Below are 27,363 nucleotides of genomic sequence, written 5' to 3'. Positions count from 1 at the left end.
CATCCCTGGAGATGTTCAAGGCCACGTTGGATGAGGCCTTGGGAGGTGTCCCTGGCCTGATCTACTGGGAGGTGTCCCTGCCCATGGCAGGAGCATTAGAACTGGATGATCTTTAAGGCCCCTTCAAACCCAAACTGTTCTATGATTCTATGCAACTGACATTTTCAGTCTTGCGTATCATTGAGTGATGACTCCATTCCAATCTATTTCTTTTATTTTTCCTCTTCTCAAAAGGGAACGGGGAAAGCTGCAGCCCGCTTTGCCCAGGGAGGTTTTGCTACTCAAAGAGATGCAGTGCAACAGGTGAAGTCACACAGTCACGTCTCTGTCTGGAAATCCTTATTCCATCACAATATAGCTCCAGCCACAGATTTACTTAGAAGAGGCTGAGAATGCAGCTCAGTCTCTTACTGAGAAGGTTGCCTTCAGCAGTTTGTTGTATCCTAGACCATTCTATGTTTCAAGACTTGATGCCTTCACATCCTACCCTCCTCTGCCCTCCCTCCTACCATTATCTGGTATATCGACATATTCATTCTCTCCCTACTAACAGGACTGGATGAACCCAGATTATTTCAGTTGTGAAAACATAATGTATGGACTAATGAGCTGTCTCTGGCTCCGAAGAGTCTCCATAGTCCACGTCATACCTCACCAGTTATGATAACGCATCATTACTTGGAAGAATCTTGCTCTAGATAAATGATACGAGCTCCAGTGCTGGAGAGGGACCCTGTCCACTGCCAGCATCTCCTAGCAGACCAAATGAAACAGACTCAATTTTCAAATAAGAAGTTGTAAGGCTTGTTTCAAATCCATTTTATCTTTCTAATGTGAACCAAGACAAAGGAATGATGCAGTTTGATTACAGGGTACTGTTAAGGGTTTAAAAAAATGTAGAAAATGTACTGACAAAGAGCAAAACTCAGAAAATTTTCTGCTGTTTTTTCTGCCCCTCCCAGATGTGAGCAAGTACGATCTATAGTTTCAAAGAGGAGACCCATTACAATACTGTAGGTCTCGTACTCGTGGAGAGTAAAAACCCAAACACTAAAATACACACACTTTCCCTAACCATATTTAAAAGAAATGCAGGCACATCATAAGCATCCAGTCACGCCAGTTTACATCCAAAGAAAACCCACTGCTTTATACACAATAGTCTATACACACACCACATTAGCATTACAGCCTTATTTACATGAGTTTGATACGGCAGTGCTGACAAACACCACTGGTGTTCTACTTTCAGCAGGAAGCTTCTTTTCTCAATTAGCCTAAAATAACTTCCTTGGCAGGAAAGTCCATTTTATTAGCACACCTCTTCGCTGTTTCTTGCCAGCATAACAGTTTATTCTCTTTCATTCTCCTATGAAAGACTGTTGTATAGCTATGCCAAGAGACTTACCTGTGTATAAAGCAAGCCTATGTGGCTTGGCCAGAAGATTTTTTCATTTTTCCAAGCAAACCTTTTCTAATCTCAATGAACAGGTATCTTATAAGCTCCCGTTTCCATATCTGGATTGAATGAGTTTTGCATACCTGCAGCAGGTAGCAGAAAAACCAACACAATCTAAGACATTGGCCTGATAACTGTGCAAGAACAAAAGCCACTGTTTTAAAATGAAAAATAGCTCTTGAAAAAATGGATCTCAAAAACAGACTTCAAGAAGAACAGTCAGACACAGAAATAATTTCCTTTTACTGTTTCCATTCAGCAGTGGGTTTACCTGTCATACTAAAGAAAAGAGCTTTTGTTTGACACTTCTGCATGAGGAATAGCCCCCTTTTTCATTTGGGTGCCTTCAAACACCCAGTCTCAGCTCCTCAAGTCACCCGTGTCAGGAATTAAATTCCCACTGTCAGCTTGAAGTCAGTTGAAGGTTCTTCCACAGATTAACCACTTGATTTTGATTTTCAAGCTTTTCTTGAAGAATTATATTCTGATTGTAGCAGGATGTAATTTGAGAAAGTGCTTTATTTGTGGGAAAGCAATCCTAATCATCTCCATAGTTTTCACCCTCATATGGCTCATTTCTTTCTTCTGATTCTGTGGCTGGTCTGATCAAGAGACCATCCTCATTCATTCTGTACTCATGTATTGCCTTCTCCTTTCACAGCTTCTGGATGTCTGCCAGCTGACACAGCTCCTTTGGCAGTTCCATGGGCTGATACGGGAAAAAGAAAAAAAGACAGAGAACAAATCAAATCAATACTTCTGCAAACATACGCTCTACTTTTGTAAGTACCAGATAAGAGCTCGCTCTGTAATTAGCCAATGGAACAGAACGATCATCTCTCATTAGATCTATGCAACGTATCAACGGTAGGAATCACTGCAAAGGCTGCTTTCCCAACTTTTCATTTAAAACGATGGGTATTCTTTCCTATGGGTAAAAAAAAAACACAAACCCCAACTGTTACGTGGAAAAAGCCATCATAGTTAACAAATCAATGAAACAGCTGCTTAGGAAGTAAAAGGAAATACAGTCCTTGATTTGGTCCTGAACAGTGCATGGGGACATTGTTTAAAGTATTACAATCAAGGATCTGCTCCTTAACATGGACTGCAATTATCATCATCTCTGAAGGAACAACAAAGAAATCGATGGTTGCGTTCAGCTGTAGGAAGGAGAATTACACAAATAAGGAAGCTCAATAAAAAGTAGTAAGAGGCAGCCTAGCAAACTCAATCCTAGCAGGTAGCATGGAGACATCTTCAAGACAACATACAAACTGCATAGAGTAAACATAACCTAACAGCAAAAGATTACAGAAAGGGCCGAACTGAAAGGAAATTGGCAGGACTACAGGTAAGGGAATGGAGACATCCCCAGAAAACATACTTCAGGAAAGCAATGCCATATCCAAGTGAAGAAAACAGTAAGGATGAAGTTACAGCAAAAACTAAGGACAGGCCAGAATAATATTATTAACATTTAACAAAAATATAACAGAACTAATTAAAAAAAAATAATCTGTAAACATGAGAGGAGCACAAAACGTCAACCGTGCCAAGTGATGACCAAAATACAAATGCAACATGGTAAAACACAACATCTCTTTCTCTTCTACAGTCAGCATGAAAAAAATGTGGAGACTTGCATACCAAAAGCAGTCATTATGTCCTCAGAATCTGTTTCAGATTGTCCCATAAATATTTAAAGAGATACCTGAAATATAAATGGCAAGGTGGATTTCACCCCAAATTCCTGAACAGTGGAAGATGAAAAAGCTTAACTAGTAACTACAGTATCTTGCTTAAAACTTTCCTTGATACCCAGGGCCTGGAAGACGGTAAATGGCTAAAAGGTCGCAGGAAAGATAGAGGAAGCAACATGCTTGCGCAGTCGGATGTCTGTATGAGCATACTGGCAGAAACACTGAGAACTGAATGAGTGGATATACAGATGCGATGCACTGGAAAAGAGTTAGCACAGCGTTTGTAAAAGGAAGTCACACCTCACAAAACCTACGTCTACGTGTTTGTACAGATCCAGAGGAAGACTAAATAATACAGACAGGATTACAGGAAAAAATAGAGCAAGCATTTACTTGGAAACACCCCACCTTCAGTTCTGTTTAACCAGAAGAATACACATCCAGATTCCTAACTGCTACAATATTATACAGTGAGAGGTAATCCACTCTCTAAACCACTTAAAGCTGTTGCACAAATATTCAGATTGCATTTTCGTAACAATTAATACGCATTATGTGTAGTCCCAGCCAATTAAGAAAACTTCTGGTTCAGGCATGCAATTTATTTAGACAGAGAACAGAGTTTATGCCACCATGTGTCATGGACGCCTGGTGTTATGTACTGCATTGCACCTCATCTACTGCAGCTTTGCCTTAATTGCACTGGGAAACCAGGTTTGCTGCACAGGGGTGTGCAAGTCCCCAGTGGTAGCAGAGCTCTGCTTGTGAACTGCCACCACCTTAACAAGGAAGCACTGCACTTCTAGGAGAACATGCTGGGTTCCCAGACTGTGTTTGCTTCTTTGAATCGAAGTCCTAAACATGATAATGCAGCTGCATTGCCAAGTACCTAAGAATACGCAAGATGAATCTACAAGGAGAGTCAGAAATTCAGCACATACAGCTTCTTTAATAGCTCTTTTCTAGTGACAGAACTACAGAGGCACAGAAACCCATTTTACTTGATGTCTGCATCCATGAGAAGTGTTACTCCTGGCAGACAGTCATGCTGAAAATGCAGGAAACTGCAGAGACCTTCGGGGTGGGAAGTTTGTTTTGAGTACTCCCTCTCAGGAGTAAGGAAGATTATCAGTTTGAAAAAGACGCTGAAGAGGGAAGCTGAGGGTTTTGATAATGAAGTGCTGGGGATCAGAGGTTACTGTTTTGCATCTGGTTTGTGGGTAAAATGTCAGTTGCTTAGGAGGGTGTGTTCACTATTCAGAAAACTCAACTACTGCTTGCAGGCAGTGACACAAGAAACCACAGAAAGTGTCAACATATATTTCTAAAACTGCCAGGATCAATGAGACGCCTTTTTATATTTTTTTATTTTTTTAATATATATTTTTATAAAGTATATATTTTTATATACTTTATTGTTGCCAGCGACTCCTAGGATAAATTATGCCCATTTTTTCCACAACCCTTTCCTGTGGGAAGCTGTAATCCATGCAGGTGCATTCTGGGAAGCTCTAATCCATGGAGTTGCGTTCTGCCACCTTAACAGCATGTCTCTCACCTGGCATACCAGCTCATGGGCCAGGTCCTCAGCACATTTTCTGTTACTGCTGAAACAGCTATCAAATAACAGAAGAATGCATTTGACTGTCCAGAAGCAAGGTGGAAGCCTTGCTGGAAGGGCGGCCAACTTGCTGACTGTAAAGACTATGTTCCTTTGCCATTTCCACCAAAACATCTGAAAGATAAAGGGGAAGAAAAGATGTCTGAAACCTCAGGTGAAACCAGGACTACCACCAGTGACTGCTGCAATTGCTCACAAGAATTATGACATCCAAGTCAAAGTCTCAAACATGCTATTTGCATAAATTACCTAACTGCTGCTTGCTCTGCTCTTACCGGTTTATTGCTGTGGAAGCAACAACCAGTCATTAATCTCGATTTCTACCACCTTATCCATGGCCTCTAACGCCCTAGGACTTTGGTCCCATCAAATTATTTAGGAAAACTTAAGTAAAGGGAAAGTACAAGCTTCTGTTGAAATATGCTGGAACAAACTGAAACCCCAAACAGTCATTCATGTCCAAGAGACAACACAAAACTAGACACTGGCATATGCAGTTATGGATAAGTCTGAAATCAAGCACTCTTAAATACGTTGAAGGCCACAAGGACAATCTGACCCAAGCAGGAGGTGGTCATTTAGCCAGTAAGTGGCTCTTGCAAGTGAACAGGCTTGGCTTCTACTCCATGATTATGCATATTCACTTTCTATGGCTGCAACTTCCAAGGGAAGAATAAACAGGGTCTGGCCCAGGTCTGCTCTCAGACGCTTGAACCCCCTGATTCGATAAGAGGAAAGAGTGGGTAACTGCCTTGGTAGTCACTATTCAATATTACTGGTTTTTACTCAGCTTTCATCAACACGGTTCGGCAGCAGACACAGTAACTGCTGCAGCTGGGCAGTAGACTGAGATGAAGGGGCAGTTGCTAGAGCAAGGGAAGCCCAGGAACCCTGGAGGGAGCCCGGTGGGCTGGTCTGGACTCCTGGAAGCAGAGACTCATACGTGGTGGCTGACGGAGGAGGGGGGGCAGTCCTGGAAGCAGCCGCAGATTTAAATGGTCTCCAGGGAGCACTGTGATCTGGAACAGGGAGCACTGTGATCTGGAACGCTGTGAACAGAAGCGCGCAAACGAGTGCACACACACCGGTGGCCTCAAACAGTTTGCAAGATCAGTTCACGAAGGCTGGGTGTACAGAGGGCACAGTCTCCGTGCTCAGAAGGTAAGCTCGGTTGGTGAAAGGGAGCCCAGCCATGGCGTCCACCTGGCAAGTGGCTGTATTCTCTGCTCCTGCCAGAAGGGACGCATCAGTCCAGACTGAGCTCCCAGGAAAGCATGCAGCTGTCCAGGTCTCAGGCTGCACGGAGTGCCACCAGCTATGGCTGCATATGGTGTGAGCATGTGCACTACTTCCTCAGCCTGGTAGCAGAGCTGAAGGAGGAAGTAGAGAGGCTGAGGAGCATCAGGGAGAGTGAGCTAGAGATAGACTGGTGGGATCATACCCTGAGCTCCAGGATACAGGAACAGAATCAGCCGCAGGAAAAAGCTCAGGATCAAAGGGATCTGGTATCTTCCACCTATCAGGATGTAGGCAAGGGCTCAAAAGGAAGTAATGAGTGGAAGCAAGTCCACTGACGGGGCAGAAAACCAACCCCCTCCTTGCCCACACGTCCCCAGGTGTCTCTCCACAACAGATTTGAGGCTCTTGATATGGAGGACGGACTGGAGGAAAAAGTGGAGGATGATGCACCTACATCAGAGCAAGAGCCCAGACTTCAATGGCACACGCTGTACTACCACAACTGCCACGAGGACAGAAAGGAGAGTCATAGCCGAAGGACACTCTTTACTGAAGGGGACAGAGAGTCCAATATGTTGAGCAGACCCCACTCACAGGGAAGTCTGCTGCCTCCCAGTAGCCCAGGTAAGGGATATTGCCAGGAAATTTCCCACCCTGGTGAGGCCTTCAGCAGTTACCGCTGCTCCATGTGGGAGGGGATGAAGCCACAGTATGTAACCCAAGGGGGATTAAAAGAGAGTTTAGGCCTCCCACTGTAGAAGAGGATCAGGTTCATGACCACCTGAGCAACTTGAACATATATAAGTCTGTGGGACCTGATGAGATGCATCCCAGAGTCCTGAGGGAATTTGCCAATGTGGCTGCCAAGCCACTCTCTATGATATTTGAAAAGTCATGGCACTCAGGAGAAGTCCCTGGTGTCTGGGAGAAGGGTAACATTGTCCCCATCTTTAAAAAGAGTAGGAAAGATAACCCTGAGAACTACTGACCTGTCAGCCTTACCACTGTGCCTGGGAAGATCATGGAACAGATTCTCCTAGAAGACATGCTAAAGCACATGGAGGACAGGGAGGTGATTAATGGCAGCCAACATAGCTTCACCACGGGCAAGTCCTGTCTGACCAACTCAGTGGCTTTCTATGATGAGGTAACCGAAGCAGTGGACACAGGTAAACCAACGGATGTGATCTATCTTGACTTCTGTAAAGCCTTTGACCTGGTCCCCCACAACATCCTTCTCTCTAAATTTGACAGATATGGATTTGATGGGTGGATGGTTTGGTGGATAAGAAACTGGTTTGATGGTCATATTTAGAGAGCAGTGGTCAATGGTTCAAAGTCCAGGTGGAGATCCATGACAAGTGGTGTCCCTCAGGGGTCCATACTGGCACCAGTGCTGTTTAGTATCTTCATCAATGATATTGACAGCAAGATTTGAGTGCATCCTCAGCAAGTCTGCAGATGACACCAAGCTGAGTGGTGTAGTTGCCACACCAGAAGGATGGGATGTCATCCAGAGGGACCTGGACAGGCTGGAGAAGTGGGCCTGTAAGAACCCCATGAGGTTCAACAAGGCCAAGTGTAAGGTCCTGCACCTGGGTTGGGGCAATCCCTGATTTCAATAGGGATGGGGGATGATGTGCTTGAGAGCAGCCCTGCAGAGAAGGACCTGGGGGTGCTGGTCGATGAGAAGCTCGACATGAGCCACCAGTGTGCACTTGCAGCCCAGAAGGCCAACTGTATTCTGGGCTGCATCAAAAGAAGCGTGGCCAGCAGGGCAAGGGAGGGAATTCTGTCCTTCTAGTCCTCTCTTGTGAAACCTCATCTGGATTATTGTCTCCAGTTCTGGAACCCTCAACATAAGAAGGACATGGAACAGTTGGAATGAGTTGAGAGGAGGGCTAGAAGGATGATCAGAGGGCTAGAGCACCTCCCATATGAGGACAAGATGAGAGAGTTGGGCTTGTTCAGCCTGGAGACGAGAAGGCTCAGAGGAGATCTTATAGCGACCTTCCAGTACCTGAAGGGGCCTAGAGGAAAGCTGGGGAGGGACTGTTTACAAAGGCCTGTAGTGACAGGACCAAGGGGAACGGCTATAAACTGGAGAGGGGCAGATGAAGCCTGGACATAAGGAAGACTTTCTTCACCATGAGTGGTGAGGTACTGGAAAAGGTTGCCCAGGGAAGCTGTGGATGCCCCATCCCTGAAGGTGTTCAAGGCCAGGTTGGATGGTGCCTTGGGCAGCCTGATCTAGTGGGAGGTGTCCCTGCCCATGGCAGGGGGTTGGAACTGGATGATCTTTGAGGCCCCTTCCAGCCCAAACTATTCTATGATTCTATGATTCTATGATTATTGAATTCATAAGCAACCTGGACTGGAAAACCAAATCATTTTTTTCTACCAAATATATCCTGATGTTGTTATACACTAAATCTGTTGGCATTATGAACTTCTGGATGTGGCAGTGATCCAGGAAAGATTAGGAGGATGCTACCATGCTAGTCCAAGCTGAAGTGCAATGTAGCAAATTCTGATCCAGGAGCTGAGATCCAACATGTGACAGCCAGAGATGGGAAGGGATATAGCTATGTATTCCATCTAGCTTCAGTACTTCATATTAAATTAAGTCACATGATTGAAACTATGTCTGTATCTGTGTACTTGTTTTGCATATATAGTTTCTGTGGGAGTGTCATTAATTTGGGGGAATAGGAGGAGGGAAAAAAAGCATTTCTTTCGTGTGACATGATGTCATAGAATCATAGAATCACCAGGTTGGAAAGGACCCACCGGATCATCAAGTCCAACCATTCTTAACACTCTCTAAACCATGCCCCTAAGCACTTCATCCACCCGTTCCTTAAACACCTCCAGGGAAGGTGACTCGACCACCTCCCTGGGCAGCCTCTGCCAGTGCCCGATGACTCTTTCTGGCCTCTCCTGGCAGAGCTTCAGGCCATTCCCCCTTGTCGCTCAGTAAGATCAGAGGAAACACAAGCAGGGTAGGGAAGCATGGCTCTGTTCATTGCTTTAGTCAGGGATGTACGCAAACATCTCTGCAGCCTAGAGGAACAATGGAAAACATGGCTACATAGTTAACTTTTCCTTTGTCAAAAGGCTGAAGACCTAGTGGTTCTGTTCAGAGAGCACAATCCAAGAACTAAAACAGAACAGAGAAGGGCGCAGAGAGGCTTCCTTACCTGGAGTGATGGAAGCTAGTCACTTTCCAAATCTGGTCATCTTCTCCAGGCACCTGTAAATCAAACATGGCATGTTACCTTGGAGATTCTTTTGCCTAGTGGCTTTCACTCCCAGCAACTTTCAAGTAAGGGTTTGATGTACCACAGATGCTTCCTGTTCACTCAGGAATTATGTCCACTATGGGAGGAAGCATGTATGGGTTTGAACTCGATGAGAAAAGACTATGTCCCTGAATCAGCACAGGCATAAAGGATTCCACTGTAGTGCGTGTGCCAACGCAGGTGGCCAATGCCTTGGCATGCCCACGATATCAGTAGCAAATGCAGAGTAAGCGGCCATTGTTCTGAAGTTTGCTAGCTAGCTTAAAGGACCTTGGAATCACTAACAGTGCTCGTGGGAATGTAGGAGCTTGTAGCAAAGACAGATAAGAAGATAAGGGGTACATCTCTAGCACTAGTCATTGCTCTTTATCTCTGTAGTCGTGGAAACTTCAGTAGTGGAATTTTATTGGAGCAGCTGTTAACAGGGCAGACAAGGGTATATAAGCAGTACTTTCATTCAATAAACTTGATTTCATTTCTATCACAATTGGAGTCCGTGCCCCCATTGCTACAGTCCACCTTCCAATTCAAAAGCTGAAGTAGTACAAGATACCTTTATAGCCCTGGAGCATTTATTGTCTTGGGCTTTGCTGCAGTCCTGCTTCAGCAACAGAGGCCTCTCTTCCAGTTCTTCGGCACAGAGAAAACATAGTAGGTAACATATTTCAGGTTTCCAAAATGTTTCCGTGGCATGGGTGTTTACTTCAGAATCCAAGGAGATCCATTACTTCTGCTGAATTAGTATCGGAACTGCACCAGACCATGGCTGGAGAACGCAGTCATCAAGCATGGTCTCCAACAACAGCAATTCAGCTCCAAAGTGAAGTCAGGCTCATTGGTGTTCACCAACAGTCCAAGGTGGGGCACAAATGTCAATTGTGTAAAAAGTGAAATAGTCCCATAAAAGCCTTTTCTAGATAACTGTAGCTCCACAAAGTGCACAGAAGGCATATTTGGAGTTTAAATACATATTGCAAGAAGTTTTTAAATAAAGTAGAAGAAACTTTCATTTGTGTGGTCTCTTCGCAGATACAGAAACAACAGAAAGTGATTAACAGTGAAATGATGGTGAAAATGGATACTTTTACTATCCATACTACAAGGTTTTTAAAGCAACTGCGAGAGGTATGATTATCAGATGTGATATTAAATAGATCTTCAAAATGCCATTTGAAATGCTCAGGATCAGATTAAATTCATTGGCTAACTTATGGAATAATCAGATTTAGAAAAGGATTGGCTTCTGCAACCTGAGTTTTAAAAAATTCTACAAACAAATAGCCCAATGCAAACCAGAATTTGCACTCTTTTCACTTTAACAGACTTTCTTTTCCTTTGCATCACACCTACTTTTACATGCATTTCTCTCTGGAAATTCAGATGTCAAGCTCATTTTTTTCCACAAACTCTGAGCAACCTTCTTTTTTTGGCAACTCTCCTCTAAAAATTAAAGTTTTTCAGATATGACCTCTTCTTTTCCATCTATGAAGCAACGAGTAACTCTTGTGGTTATCTAATCTCCTCCCAAGTCCTCAATAATAGGATTTACTGCTCTGAGCTCTTAAGTAATTCACAAAGGATTCACATCCATGCTTGAGTGCTTTGTTAAACTAGGGCAAAGGAAAAGACAATTTCTTCCATGAAGTAGACTTGCTTTCTCTTCTCCTAATAAATATTTCAAGACATTTACTACTGCAAAATGAGGCAGCTACAGAATTTAACCTTGTTAGTTCAGTGTCTTTGTGATGAATGAGGATGTTTGACCATTCACTTTTCACCTGGATGTAACACCAGCAATATCTTACATAGTTACTGTAAGTCCTCTTCATATTACTTCATTGACAAGGCAAAGACCACATCAGTACCACTGCTTGTTTGGTTTGCCTGGACCTGTTCTTTCCATTAGTGCAGGAAGTCAAACTCAACAAAAAATCTCACTTCCTCCTTGTTTTAAAAACTAATGAGCAATAACAGAAGTGGCCACCATACAAGAGCCACTCAAAGGTTTCTAGGCACACCATACTACTGGTTCTATGAAACTAAAGATGAAAAGCATTATTTGACTTCATTTTTCTGTTGTCCTTTGGATAACACAAGCAAGAAAAAATTAGGAAGACAAGATAACTCAGAGATGATTTTACAGAAATAAAAATCTTTGGCCAGCAAAAGAAAAATTTCTCAGGAAGAGCCAGTATACGAAAAACAGGTCAGCAGTGAAGATGACAGACTAGGAGAAAAATAGAACAAGACTCAAGAACTAACCTTGAGTCACTTAACCTCATGAGGTTCAACAAGGCCAAGAGCAAGGTCCTGCACCTGGGTCGGGGCAATGCCCATTTTCAGTACATGATGGGGGATGATGTGCTTGAGAGCATCCCTGCAGAGAAGGACCTGGGGGTGCTGGTCGATGAGAAGCTGGACATGAGCCGGCAATGTGCACTCGCAGCCCAGAAGGCCAACCATATCCTGGGCTGCATCAAAAGCAGCGTGGCCAGCAGGTCGAGGGAAGCGATTCTGTCCCTCTATTTCTCTCTTGTGAGACCTCATCTGCAATACTGTGTCCAGTTCTGGAATCCTCAATGTAAGAAGGATATGGAGCTGTTGGAAAGGGTCCAGAGGAGGGCTACAAAGATGATCAGAGGGCTGGAGCACCTTCCCTATGAGGACAGGCTGAGAGAGTTTGTCCTGTTCAGCCTGGAGAAGAGAAGGCTGTGAGGAGATCTTATAGCGACCTTCCAGTACCTGAAGGGGGCTACAGGAAAGCTGGAGAGGGGCTATTCACGAAGGCTTGTGGGGATAGGACCAGGGGAATGGGTATAAACTGGAGAGGGGCAGATTTAGCCTGGACATTAGGAAGAATTTCTTCATCATGAGAGTGGTGGGACACTGGAACAGGCTGCCCAGAGAAGTTGTGGATGCCCCGTCCCTGGAGGCATTCAAGGCCAGGCTGGATGGTGCCTTGGGCAGCCTGATTTAGTGGGATGTCCCTGCCCATGGCAGGGGGCTTGGAACCAGATGATCTTTAAGGTCCCTTCCAACCCTAACTATACTATGATACTATGACTAAACACTTTTATCAAAACAAAACAACTGTGGCAGCTCCAGATACCAACACGCCACAAGTGCCTGTCCCTCTTCATGTCTCTATTGAGCTGAGAGGTTCTCAGTTTCAGATCAGAGTGAACAAAAGGCACATCTGCCTGTGCCCATGCCTTAACAGCTGCAGCTCATCATCCACAGTGCTGAGTTGATGTGAGTTTGTGATAATGGACTCACGTGAAATGCAGCTAGGTAGATACAAACACCATCACTTCTGCTGCCACATACAGGATACGAGGCATATGCCATAAAATCAGATGTAGAGTTGCAGAAAAGGAAGTTCCTGTAGCTAGGTCCTTCTGAGTTTATCCATTAAGAGCCTTAGATCACATCACTGACTAGAGAAATAAGCAAAGACATACCTACCTTTGTGCTCCCAAGGTGATCTCCACACCCAGTCCAATAAGCATTTAAATAATTCAATACTACAGCTGTTAGGTCAGACAGCAAGCTACCCATTAGAGATGAGTGGAGTAGCAGAAGGTATGTAGCCTTCAGAGCAACTGCGTTAAGCAGAGAAGTTAGAAAGGGTCTTAAGAACCACATATCAGGATTCAACTGTGTATCCCAACACAAATAAAAACAGTTATTTAAGTAGCAAAAATTATAACAAACCTTTTCATCACATTGTTCTGCAGCTTGCAATGTATCTCCCAATGTTGATCTCTATTTTCAGTGCTACTGAACGCCTGTAGCTTGTAAGGCCATCTGTGTACAAGGCTGTGGATGTTAGAGACAAGGGAATTTGGGTGGAGGGATTGCTTCTTTAAAAAAAGACAAGGAAGCCCCCCAAAGCCCCAAACCAAAACCCAACACATGGCTATTACTGCACTTAATACTAGGTTCTCTCTCAACCATCTCTGAAACTTGGTTGGATTCCTAAGAGCTGAGCTGAAAGATCTAAAAGAAGACAATCCCTCCCATCAAGGGAGCAGGGGAATCAGGTGAGAATAGTGACATCTTCAGCCATCACAGCTGGAACCAGAAGAACAAGAAAATAAGCCCCTTAAGCAGCATGACCATGATACCCTGAGCAAAACCATCAATACAGAGCGGCTTACACTGGTGCATTTACTACCTATGTAATACAAAGTCATTTTCCACTTTTAGTCTTCAGACCAATACGAGGAGTTGGTCTGGTAAACTAAGGCAGGCATGTTGTCATTTGGCTTAGATTTGCTACACAGAATTCTCCAAATTGAAATTTTGACAGTCATTTGGCTTAGATTTGCTACACAGAATTCTCCAAATTGAAATTTTGACAGACATTATCAGAATTCCAAAACTTATGTAAAAATAAAGCTGTGTTTAACAATTAGAGTTCCTCAGGGTTCAGCTCTGAGGCCAGTCCTGTTCAATATATTCATCAACGATGTGAATGCAGGAGTTGAATGCACCCTTAGCAAGTTTGCTGGTGATACCAAACTGGGAGGTGCTGTTGACAACCCTGAGGGAGAACAGGCCTTGCAGGGGGATAAATTGGAGCATTGGGCTATGATTAATGGGGTGAAATTTAACAAGGCCAAATGCTGGATTCTACACCAGTGAGGAGTAATGCTAGGCACGAGTACAAACTGGGAGAGGAGTGGCTGGGGAGCAGCCCTGCAGAAATGGGGTCTGGGGGTGCTGGTTGGCAGCACGCGCCATGAGTCAGCAATGCCTTGGCAGCCAAGAGGGCAAAACCCCTTGGCCTGGGCTGCATCAGACAAAGCATAACCAGACAGTCAAAAGAGGTGATTATCCTGCTGTACTCAGCATTAGTGTAGCCTCGCCTTGAGTCCTGTGTGCAGTGCTGGACCCCAGAATTTAAAAAGGATGTAAAAGTCCTTGAATGCATCCACAGGAGGACAACAAATCTGGTGAAGGGGCTAGAAGGAATGTCCTATGAGGAGCAGCTAAGGTGTTCGGGTTTGTCTATTTTATACAAAAGGAGGCTGAGGAGGGACCTCATTGCTCTCTACAGCTTCCTGGAGCGCAGAGGGAGGTGCTGATCTCTTCTCCCTGGAATCCAGTGATAGGACAGGTGGGAATGATTCAAAGCTGCACCAGGGAAGGTTTACACTGGAGATGTGGAAGCACTTCCTTACTGAGAGAGTGGTCCAATGCTGGAACAGGTTTCTTAGAGAAGCGGTTGATGCCCCAAGCCTGTCAGTATTTAAGAGGCATTTGGACAATGCTCTTAACACCATGCTTTAGGTTGGTCAGCCCTGAAGTGGTCAGGCAGTTGGACTAGGTGATCATTTGTAGGCCCCTTCCAACTGAAATAGTCTATTCTAGTCTATTCTATTTATCAAGCTTGCATTCCCCAAATCATAGGACCTCGTGGCCTATTAAGTTTTCTCTTGCTCGTCTCCATTGGAAAGATTAACAAAACCAAGGACAATAGGGAATAACAATTTGGTAAATGCTACTGAACTGCACAAGCAAGAGAAAAAAAAAATCACTGCTTTCATTGTTTTCATTCTAATAGTGCCAGCAATAAAAGTTTCCTCTTTACCTACTTTACTCAGGCTTCATTTTAACCAACTGGTTCAGTTGAAACTAGGTTTCAGAATTACTCAAATACATTAAGATATCTGGAACATATTTTTTACCCAAGTTATACATATCCTCTGTTGTACAAGCTTTGTGATTCTTCAAAACCTCAATTTCAAATGAACTACTGGGAAATACCTGCATAAGCACTGATGTCAAATAGAGCTTGCGTATGTCTCCTAAGTTAGCATAACAAAATGTCTTTAAATACAGTTTGACCACTGCATGTTGCCAAGCTCTTAAAAAACACCTGTCAGAAACATCTCCATACTGGCAAAGCTCAGCTCACAATTGAGTCTTCAGAAGGTGCCTCACTGAATCACTCACTGAAGCCATCTGCTGCTGGCACTTCAGGGAGGCATCCCATTTGGAAGGTATCTTCAAGTACTGCATCAAACACTGCTGCAATGTGCAGACACGGTGCGAAAGGAAGCTGCCTCTTGTCATTGAGAACTGCAGAGCATCAGCAACCTGTGAGGGAAGGGATCATCAATGTGCCATGACCAGCATCTGTTAACTCAAGGCAAAGATTATGGAGGTTTGACAGTGGGGATGCATCTTAGAAGTGAAGTACACTGTAAACAAATTAATCCTCGTTTTGACTGCATAGAGTTGCAGACCTAGTAATCTGACTTATTAAAGCTGTTAAGTTACACAAAAGGGTAGGTCAAGTCATAAGAATGACTTATGTAAGTTATATGGCTTATTAGCCTAAGGATTCTTCTAGCCCTGTACTCATCTCCAGACAGCAGATGGTTAGGAGCGGTATCAGAGGAGAGTAAACATACAGTAATACTTCCCTAGAATACTTAGGATTTTCCCTTTTATCTAAAGCCTGAAATAGTGATGCAATGCAAGGAAAATATAAACAAATATTTAAGTTGTCAAAAACCTTTTCCCTAAAACCTGATTTTGCATGGCATGGTGTTGGCTTGTTTATCAGCCCAGTTTCATCTCTTTCACTCTTTTGCAGTAAGAGCAGGAACAGCTTTGATTTGCCCCTAACACAAAGATTAGTGGGACATTGTGACAGGTGCAGAGAGGTGGCAATGGAAAAGGAAAGCCTGAAAGAGAGTCCACTCATCAGGGAATGAAGAGTCAAAAAACCAAAAAAGCCTGCCTCCACACTCAATTTCATTGGAGGGCAAACTCCAAGACCAAACACCCATTCCCAACTTATGATAGTCTTTGAAAAAAATAATATCTTTCAGTCCAATAGCAAAGGCAAACAAGCTGGTGTGATTTATTAATGACTAAACCTGCCTCTAAGGCATGAGCTTCATAGTTAACTGCTGCGTCCTCTGGAAGAGAAGCTATGTATTTGCCAAGCCTACCAGAAGAAAGCGCTAAGTCAATCTGTTTACTGAATTCCCAAGGAATAAAAGGTCATACGAAGGTATTATGACGAAAATGCAAAACAGAATACCACAAGTAGAAAAAGGAATCTTGGGCTAAGGAAAAAAATTATGTCAGAATTCCTATGCTCCATGGCAGGACAGAGAATCTAGGGCTGCTTGTATTTCTGCTAGGCCAAGTACACCGCTGAAGGCCAAAGAAGTCTACAATCACCAGCTGAAAAGTGGCAGGAAACATACCTGGAGAAAGGAATTGCAACAATTCAAACTGATGAGTTCACTGAAGAGAAGAAAACGAAGCAAGACCCAGGTGAAGCTGACCTTCAGTGGATTGTAAGCACAAATCACCAGGCAAAGCAGAATTTTCCATCACTCATTACTGAATAGTCCTTTGTATTGTACTTCCAGCCACTAAAACCTTCTCTGGCTTTTCACTCTCAGTGGCCAAACACAGATAAACCACCATCTGCAGAAAGACCTTCTCAAGCAATCAGTTACTTTTAATCAAAGTCAAGACAAAGTGATGTTCAAACATATAGAAGTGTATTCCATTCCTCTAGAAAATTAGACAGAGAGTTTCTGGCAAAGGATTTCAATGCTTTCCAAACAAGGATATAAAAGACTTAAATGCCCCATCCCTGGAAGTGTTCAAGGCCAGGTTGGATGGGGCCTTGGGCAGCCTGATCTAGTGGGAGGTGTCCATGTCCATGGCAGGGGATTGGAATTAGATGATCTTTAAGGTCCCTTCCAACTCAAACCATTCTATGATTCTAAATATTTACACAAAAAGTTAAAGAATCTTTGTGACTAATATTCATAAAAGGTCTAACCTGAATGAACAATGGTATAGAATAAACTCGCCCACAATGAGAAGAATGTTTTAGCTTTTACCATGAAAATCTTTGCATGCTGATGGCTTCGATTCAAGGACAGAAGAACTAAAATACACTGAAGAGTAATGTACGTGTATTGATCTGTGGAACCAGAGAGCAACAGTGACTTCTTCATTTGTACATGTTACGATTAAACCTTGCATGGACCTTTGTGTTATGGAAGGCCTCAAGCTGTCAAATTTTCTTTTTTTTTTTAGCACACATCTCTAGGAAGAATCATATTGTTTCTTTTAGTAGTACACAGATATGCAATGAACAGCATTTTACAGTAGGCAAGGATTTCAGAATGTGAGAATGCTCTAGCCTTACAATGCACCATGGTAGCTTCCCAGAAGGCAATGCTAGGTATGTAAGCATTGACAAAAGCCAGTTGCCTGCTCACTATGCAGTTTTTTAGGCTTCTATAAGCCCAACAGGGACACCCTCCTTGCTCCTGCAAAGCAGTCAATTGTGAAGTAGCAGTATCAGAGTTCCACAGACATTTCATTAAAAGCTACTTCAACAAGTGATCCTTAACTACTATAAGAATATCAAGGGAAGACAGTGAGTGAACATCAGAAGCTTTTCATTGCGATCCTCTACATGTTAACTGTGTTAAGCTACTTATTGCATGGAATAAACAGTTGTAGCAACTCGCCGCAACCAGGGATAAATAATCCTTTACAAATTACCTAAATCAGAGTTCTTCATTCCATTGCTGTGTTTTTTTAAGCAGATCCTCACTTGCACATACAGCCTGTTCCAATTTTAACAACACTAGAAAGCTGTCTCTAAGTAGTGCTTCAAAAAAAGCATCTATGAGAGTTTGCTCCACAAAAAGCTTAATTCCACAATATCAGGTACACTGCAAGATATCCAGACCCAGACTACTTCACTACCTTACTTACATTAGACAAAGGATTACAGCCAACAAATATGAGTAATTGCATCTAAGCCTAGAGTTATATCAGTGCAAGGAAAGCATGTGTGTCAGACAATGGAACAATGAGGGCAGTTCTGTGCACCTCATACTCTAGGGTGGATTCTTCTAGTTAGTTTTTCCCGCTCTATCAGTTACACATTTGAGATGGTACAGCTGGGAACATTGGTGGGAATTTTCTTCCCTACCTTTTTCACGCATTCAAGACTTGACAGCGACACTGACTGATACATGACCTCTACTGGAATAATCTAACTTTTAGGGGCAGAAGACCAAACTGAAATCAGATAGGGACTGAGAGAAGCTTCTGCTGTATAAAGTTTACTACATAACCCAAATTAGGGCCTTGAAGAGTTACTGTGGGCGGTCATAACTATGACATGAAGTGTCAGTATATAGCAAGGACAAGTCATAAAAATCCATGCCCTTTAAGAAAGATCATAGCCATTATATTATCTTCTCCTCTCTCAAAATGCTCTAATTCTCCTGTTAGTCATGCAACTAACTACCACACCTACCAGAGTAAGCGCCAGTAAAACTAGATTTCCGTGGTAACCCGGCCTGTCCTCTCACTTTCACTCCTGCTTTTATTAGCAAGTGCTTCCTAGTGCTGGAAACCTGTAGCCTGAATCTGCTTCTGCCACTTTCACAAGTGCAGAAAGAGTAACAGAGCAGAAAAACCACAAGCTGATCTGGCTCCTGTTTAAGTCACAGTAGCCTCAGGTTGTGCCAAGTTTGATCAAGACAAGTTAATACATTTTACAAAAAAACCAAGCCCATTAAACTTGCTGCTAAGATTAGATATTAACTACCTTCTAAAATGGCTCTACACAAGACTCTAAATAGCACTATCAGCTTTGCCTACTGGTTCTTTTTAGCTAGAACAAAAATGCTACACTTACGCGGTTCGACAACTGTTAATGTTAAATCTTCTCTGAGAGGACGCCCTGAACAAGGCTGAAGTTTCTCTTGTTTAAACTTTTGTTCCAAACCAGAATATTTGAAGGGTACCTGTGTATCAAAGACATTGAAGAGAAGGACACTGTACTGGTGAAAGGGACAGTCTGAGATCCAGCGGCAGTCATGCATGACCTGAATCAAGAAAGAGCAGCCAGACAAACCTGTGCCCAACTGTAACTTTCTGGTGCAAGTAGATCATTATACATGCATATGGCCTCTGCCACTACAAGTGTCCTCACACACCCTGTACCCTTACCTTCAAGATGTTTTTATCTTCCAGCAACATTTGTAATCAGTTTTCAAAAGCCTGAGGTCCTAGAAGGAGGATATAAAATAACAACAAAGAGAAGTGTTTTTCTATCTACAACAAATTCATTTGCAGAGAAAATGAGTGAGGAACAGAAGAACAAAGGATTTAAAAGTAGGAACGAGTGTGCTGTTGCCCAGAAGACATAATCTTCTATGTACAGAGGGAGACCTGAGGAGAGCAGGTTTAGTTTCCTTACTGCCAATACATAAACCAGTCATATTTTTTCCAGAGATGGTCAGAGACTCTCACCATAATTAGCAAGAACGACCCAGTAGTCTACTATACACAGTTAAATACAGCATTTTGATATGTATCAAGAGCAAACCCTACACACAGTGCTTAAAATAAATTCTTACACCTATTATGGTGACATTTTTAAAGAATCACTTTCAACTAAATTCTTGTGCCCCTGACCTTCCGTTCACTGTCAAAGACCACTACTAAAGAAATAAAGGACATACTTTTCCATTCTAGCATTTCAAACAGGATTTAAAATCCAGATTTCGCCTATGCTCAAATTCATAATGGTTTAACAAAAGCTATTATTTGAAAGCAATTTAGCTGTACCAAAGGAAACATTTTGTGGACACTTAATCCTGCATAAATGAGTTAAGTTTGAAGTGTTATCTCCCACACAAGTTTTTGCTTTGAATACTCACTTTTAAACCTATTTAAAAATAAACTAAGATTTTGAGCTAAAATGTCAAGCTATTCTCCTTTCTTTCCCCTCCTTTACAGATGTTCATAATATCACAGCTAATTAAGATACTATCATCTTCAGATGGATTTTACTCCTTCAATTGGACTGGCATTGCCATTAGGTCTTGCAGATTTTCTGTAGATAACAGCTGTACTAGTGCAATACCTCTACCTGTATACAAGCATATAAAGATGGCAAACCTAATGTTATATTGTTGTATACAAATGTATGTATTATATACAAGTTAAGCAACTATAATATTGCCTTATAACGGCATAATTCTTTCCGTAACAGGCCTTTTGTAAAATACCTGATGTGTCTTGAAGAATATCATTTCCCTTACCAAAACATTTACATGAGTTTTAAACATAGGCTAATCCCCAAAAGTTTCTCAGCTGTGCCTCTGTTTAGTGGCATGCTTTAGGAAATATCTGCCTCTTACCTCAAGCCATGACAGTTTTCCATGATGACACAAATCAACACCTTCCCCTGCTATACTGACAATACACTGCTGTTTTGAAATGAAAAATGTAGGGATAATGAAAAAAGTAGGGATAAAATAAATAGTGCCAGAGAATGAGAGGCAGAGGGGCCAACAGTAGACTGGGAATTTTCTGGTCATGATCCATATTTTTACAGGTAAGCACAGATCAAAATCACAATGAATCTCAGATACATAGTGATCCAAGAGAAACAGACAGATATCAGCCCAGTTACGTATAGACAGCTGGAAATCCCACAACTAGAAATATGAATTATAGATTTAGCAAATACAGAATATAGAATCCTTGATCTCCTCCCAGTAAATTCTCCTAAGGAGGTTTTAGGAACTTCCTTAGAATCACACACAGAAGGTCTGCCTTTCAGATAAGAACTCATTTTCTAAGGTAAAAAAGAAAAACCTGTTACTCTCCTGAACACAATCCGTTTTCAGACAATTAAGATAAAGCAGCCTGCAGTGCGTATGTAACAAAAGAGTAAAAAGCATAAACAGAAATCAAAAAGCCAGCATCTTTTTCAAGCAATAGTTATGTTTCTCTTCTTGCTGTGGGGAAGAGCTTTTTCTTCTGTTACGTGCAATAGATTTGCCATAATAGGAACCCAAATCCCAGCTGATAGTACTGCAAGACAAAATGGCATGGAGGACCTGTACTACTGCTGGTCTAATTCAGGATGTAAAAGATGCTATTTAATTTAATAATAAATCTATGATTTGCTCTGCGTTCTGAAACAAAGCCTTTCTACCAAGTCTGTTTATGTTATTATACATGATTTAAGAGAAAAAGGTCCAGGCACCTCTGGAGTTCCAAACACCTACAAAAACAACACAGTCAATTCCCTTTCCAAACGGCAACAAAGCCTCTTGTTGTTCCCTTCCTAAACAAAATAAATTTTCACCTCAGTTGACCTCAGTTACTGGTGAAACAGAGTTTGAAAACAGCAACCAACACACATTGATGCAGATTCACATCCACCCACTGCAAACTCACGTGCACTGCACTCTTCCACTGCACGTGTGCACACTTTAAATATGCTTTGAAGCCACTGGTGATATCGTTTCTACTTGACTTAGTCAGTTACCTACCACCTATTACTTAAACTTCATTATGGTCTCCCAAAAGTGATTTCCAGTATATGACACCATGAAGCAGTGTTCACAATCCTGCCACCTAATGGATCTACTGACAATTAGAACAGAACGAGCTTAGAAGTCATATATGCCTCACAAGAGTTTTCTTTAGTACTTACTGTTGGGCCAGATTTCTTCTGGAGACACTCAACAACTGTCTAGTCCACATTCTTTTCTTCCTTCTTCTCTAAAAGGAAGAAAAAAAATCATTAGACACTTCCTTTACTTGAATAAACTTTGCACAAGATGTGTATTTTAGTTGTATAATCACTCCACTTTTCTGGTTTAGCTGTTCAGTTTTCCCCTCTGCTTCCTGAACACACTCAGGTTACTAAACCTTCTGATCCAGATGCATATAGTCTAGAGCATAAGCCCAAATTCTGGATTTTGACAGAGAAATTGTCTGTTTAAAAATGAATTGCAGCGTTACTTTTTGTCATTATGATGCCTAAAACAAACAAACAAGAAAAAAGTTTCGGTTTAAAAAATTACATCCATTAAAAAAAAAAAAAAGCACCCTAATTCCCAGGCTTGTTGTTCAGGGGAGGAAAGAGATTATAACAAAGACAAAACTAACAGACAGTGAAACCACAGAACATGGACAGCTAAATGATCAAGAGGACAAAGAGAATTTAAGCCAGATTTGAATATTTAACACACGCTTAACAATGTCTAATGAGCAGGTAAAAAGGCATTCTCTTAAACATCCTCCCTTCTCTTTAGGTAAGATGCACAAATTAGTAATATGCATCCATGACAACATATGGACAATCTCCTAAACTCTAAAATCATAGTCAAGTGAAAGATTACAAGAATAAATTTTTAAAGGCTCTCCCAGGTCACATCAACCTGCGTTCATTTTCTCTCCCACTACCCAGGTAAATGCAGGTAACTTTCCCTTAGCCTATACAAGAATAGAACAAGCCAATCACAGTTTACATCTGTACCTGTCTATGTGTTCAGAGCAGGAACCACACTACGCAAGCATGTGACAGCCAGCACAGAACCCAAGAGCAATTGAGTCTTTCTGTGCTTCGAGTTACCAATCATGCCACGTACATTTCAGGAACAAGATTAAAGTAATCACCAGAGAGGAATGCTCGCTGGTTGAAGCACTTCAGTTTCTCCTAAAGGTCAGTTGTGCTCCTCAACTTCTTTTACAGTTGATGAGAGCTACAGCAAAGCAGATGAGTTTCCTCCTGATGTAGTGAACATATCTGCAGGCAAAGAGCATGTCTACAGACAACGAGCTCTGTACCTATCCTTCTGTGACCATTGTTCTTCCAGAATACATCCTGCTCTAATACAGGCAAACCAAGAGACCGCAGCCTCTGGGAAAGAAGTTGTGAGGCAAAGATAAAATAACAACCTTGCTTGACTAATATCCACATTACCTGGAGGAGAGCATTTCAAGCTATTTCTGGCTTTGAGCTGGCTCTTTAAGGAAATGCAAGAAGAACGCTATGGGCTACAAGCTACTGGTCCTGTGTCTGCTTGTTTGTTCCCTTCAACAGCTGAAGTGCACCTGCATGAGGAAGGCAACCATACATACATCCACAGAAGTCAAAATATTACACATACCCCTAGCAGGAACATTTTCATAAAGAAAATTATTTCATCCAATGCCATCTACCTGCATCCAGACCATGAACTGCTGTATATGAAGCATCTTCCCAATGCAATGTGCACTGTTCTTAAAGAGGATCTTGAAGCTACCCCAAAATAAGCTTATTTTGCACAAAAGGACCTTTATTTCAGACAAAATTTCACATTTATTTTGAAAGTAAAAGGTGAAGGTGGAACCTGAAGGGCTGTTCACTGCAAAGGTCAGCAGTGGTTTCAATGGAAGAGTTCAAAGTACAAAGAATGAAGTACCTGACCTGAGCCCAAGAACCACACAATTTAATTATCTGCAAGTCTTTACACTGAATCAATAATATTTGATCCATTAGTTAGTTACTGTAATTGGAGGGTGAATTTACAAGTTCATCAATACATAAAACAGTTATATCTGCCATAACCAAATGGAAGCTAGGAAATCATTTAAAATGGTAGCATGTCAGGATCTAAAAACCAGAGTTAGTAAACACTGACTTATTTGTATAAACTCCCTTATATTGCTATAAAACCACCCCACTATGACTATACAGCACAAATCATGTACATCTCCATCTCAATAAAACATGCAAAAAAAATCTGATTAGCCTTTTTATGCAGCTGAAGAATCTTGCACCTAAAATTGTATTTTTAAAGGATTAACATAGAAATCTGCTACTAAGGTGAACATATTCAAGTATGGTGAATGTAGACTTAACAGGGAGAAAGAAGACAGGACAGCAGCAAGCAAGATGACTGCTGCTAATGACAATATGTGCTTTTCAACTATATTTTAAGGACTACTGAACAGACATCATTCGAGTCCTACTTCTCTTTAAGAGGAGGAATAAAGGACAGTCTTGAGAGAAGATATTCAAAGAAATATTCAAAGACAGTCTTGAGAGAAGACTCAAACCAAAACCATCCAGGAGCATGAGTCTGCAGGATTTGAAACCTATTTTTACCACCTTCCCAAAGACACATTTGTATATGTTTTGAGAGCATCTGTATAAACCTTCTCTTCCCTGTGCAATTGTCCAGGAACTGTTCCACCATAGAAGAAACGCTCATGGGAAATCCTCCCTGAAAACATGAGCTGACAAAGAAACAAACCAGGCAAATTCTTCTACCTAGGAACACTAGTGGGAAGAAAAAAAAGGAAAAAGAAGGCAAGAGAGAAATTGTAAGGAATAGCCTAAAAGAACCTCTTACACAGTGGAGGTCTTCTACTCACCATATTGTTCACCTCTTTAGAGCACAGGAATACAAACTTGGCACAGCTGAGTCTGAACAACAGAATTATACTAATTGCAAGTGGTGGCTCTCCTAGCAAGTGCATCCTACCCTTTCTCCTGACGTGAAAGGAAGAAAACATTTCAATGTACTCAGTGAGCATTGCTGTTCTCTTCCCTGAATCTGGTTCATCCAACAATTCCACTGCAACAGAAACAGTATTTCATAATCTTGTAGTGACAAGCAATTTTTTCATACATGTTATCTCCCCCAAAAAGGAGAACCAGAACCGATAGCAACCGCCATAGGACACGGCCATACATGCAAAAAAAGAAACTTAACTCAAAGTATAGTTCGAGCAATTTTAAATTCACTCTGCTGTAGAAAACTACATACAATAACTTACATCAGTAGCCTAGACAAGGTGGATATCAAAACTCTAGCATGTAAACAAGACTAATGGCTTAGCATCTCACAAAAAACAAAGTCAGTATCAATTACTTTACAGGCTGCTACATATACAATAAAGCAGGAACAAGGAAAAAGGCAGAATGGAGTCAGTTAATCGCTTGATAAGTCCAAGCTGCCTTCTAGCTACTTCCCCCTCAGCACTTTCCTCCTTGTCCTCGAAAAAAGCAGATGCCAACAGAAATGTGCAGAACCTTGACATACTAGAAACGTTCTTCTTCAATAATCCTGTATTCTTATTACTAGGGAATCATGGGAAGAGGCTCTGGTAAACAGACCATTTAATAAAGGCGCATTTGCCTGTGCAGGTGAAAGCAAAACCAAGTCAACCAGAACCACAAGCAATTTAACTTCCCAGCAGAGTCCATTAGTGAAAGTTTTGCACATTTAAGAACATACACAATGCAACGTGCCTTCCAGATGTTCTTCTAAGGATTCTTTTTTCATTCTCCTTGCTGTGCAACATGACTTCTTCAGTTCATCTGGGATAACTGAAAGACTGACTTAGGACTAAGTATGAAGGACTATCATTTAACCAGTTTGATTTGAGTTCAGCTATAGAATTACACAACCTTTCTCAACTGATTACCTTCACAGTGGTTCTGATTAGTGGTCTTACTGGACTTCATTCATAGAATCACAGAATAGCTTGGGTTGGAAGGGACCTTAAAGTCGTCCAGTTCTAACCCCCCTGTTATGGGCAGGGACACCTCCCACTAGATCAGGCTGCCCAAGGGCTCATCCAGCCTGGCCTTGAACACCTCCAGGGATGGGGCATCCACTGCTTCCCTGGGCAACCTGTGCCAATGCTTATGATTCAGTGTTTAAGAAATAAGCTTTAGGGCAATACAGTCACAGGACCTTCACAAAATGGGGAATAATTCAAAGAATGGAGTTTCCAAGCCCCCTTGTTTTCTTACACTCCTCACCAAAGTGGAAGGCTAGGTGCGGCTGGGCAAAGGTTCCGAGATAATAACTCAATAACAACTGGACAGATGTTATTAAACAGGTACCCTTTATTAGTGGCGCTGGATGCACAGGGGAGTTAATCCTCCAAAAACACGCATGTCAAGCGAGAAAACTGTGTCTTTTATAGTACAGATCTATGCATATTCATTTCAACACCTGAAAAGGTATTACATAGTCATTCCTTTTCAAAGAGTCATTAACATATCTTCATGCCGTCTTCATATGTGCAGTCAGTCCATTGAGTGGTTGTGAGGACCCCCTTCTAGGGTTCAAAGATGAAAGCTAGAAGTAAGGGAGGTGCAGCCCAAACTTTGCTGGCAGGCAGTGTGGATCCCAGGCTTCCTCATCTTGCGGGATGCCTATTCCTTGCACAGCGGGTCCCCCTTTAAATAAACATCCCTCAAGGCACATACCGCCATAGGATATACAAGTTAGACCATTGCTATAGATGAAGACACAAGTTCAAACATCAGTCTCCTTTTAGAAAAAAAACATTTCTCAAGACACATACCACTATAAGACACACTAACTTAGACAACTGCTATTGACTAATACACAACGTTAAACACTAGCCATTTATAATGAATTATTGTAATTTCACTAATTGGGGAACAGAATTTTATTGATTTATACAACATTCTAATTCCCATGGATTTCAGAAGAAAGATGTGCAACATAAGAAAATGCCCCATTCCTGGAGGTGTTCAAGGCCAGGTTGGATGGGGCCTTGGGCAGCCTGAGCTAGTGGGATGTCTCTGCCCATGGCGGGGGGGGGGGAACTGGATGATCTTTAAGGTCCCTTCCAACCCAAACTATTCTGAGTCTACGATTCTATGAATTCAGAAAAGTGACAAAACCCACTTGGATTTAAAATGCTTAATAAAGAGCAGGCATCATCCAAAAGCGCAGTAAGAAAAGCCTTATCCTTGACTATTTATTCACGAAAAAGCATCCTTTATTCCTGGAGCGCTCCTGCCACTTTCCAAGCTCTTCACTGAAAGGAGGAAGGGGAAAAAAACCACAGACACGCGTCGAATGCCGCTGTTTGGGGTAAAAACTCGTCTTTCGCAGAGCAAAGGGGGCCGCGCAGCGCTGTTAACCGACGAGAAAAGGACTCCACACACAGCAACTACCGCAAGCTGTGACGCAGCGAGGGGCTCCCGCCCCGCCCCTTGGAGCCCTCTTCGCGCCCCTCCCCGCCGAGGCCACCAAACCGCGCGCCCGGGGCGTGGCGTGGCGAGGCGGCGAGCGCGCGCCGCTGAGGCCACGCCCACTCCCCCCTCGCGCCCAATCGCCGTCGTCACCGCGCGAGACCACGCCCACACCCGCGCGCCCAATCACCGCCTCCGGAGAGGCGGAGGTTCACATGCGC

The 27,363-nt window shown here is 42.4% G+C and overlaps 1 protein-coding gene across 1 annotated transcript; it reads right to left on the bottom strand.

Annotated features, from left to right (window-relative positions):
* Window positions 1–60: 60 nt before the first annotated feature.
* EXD1 (exonuclease 3'-5' domain containing 1) lies at window positions 61–27,325 on the bottom strand (the record flags this gene model as incomplete). The annotated part of the gene is given in 10 exon segments (XM_054068126.1): window positions 61–2,168; window positions 12,790–12,981; window positions 15,286–15,429; window positions 19,137–19,217; window positions 19,342–19,446; window positions 20,538–20,620; window positions 21,841–21,912; window positions 23,120–23,250; window positions 24,707–24,758; window positions 26,923–27,325. Coding segments are annotated over 10 exon segments (1,569 nt in total), but the record flags the coding sequence as incomplete, so codon positions are not given.
* Between the last annotated feature and the right edge of the window lie 38 nt (window positions 27,326–27,363).

Source organism: Cuculus canorus, chromosome 5, assembly GCF_017976375.1.
Source record: "Cuculus canorus isolate bCucCan1 chromosome 5, bCucCan1.pri, whole genome shotgun sequence".
In the NCBI taxonomy this organism is placed as follows: Eukaryota; Metazoa; Chordata; class Aves; order Cuculiformes; family Cuculidae; genus Cuculus; species Cuculus canorus.
The sequence above is the reverse complement of the archived record's forward strand: the minus strand, read 5'-3'. Positions and strand labels throughout refer to the sequence as shown.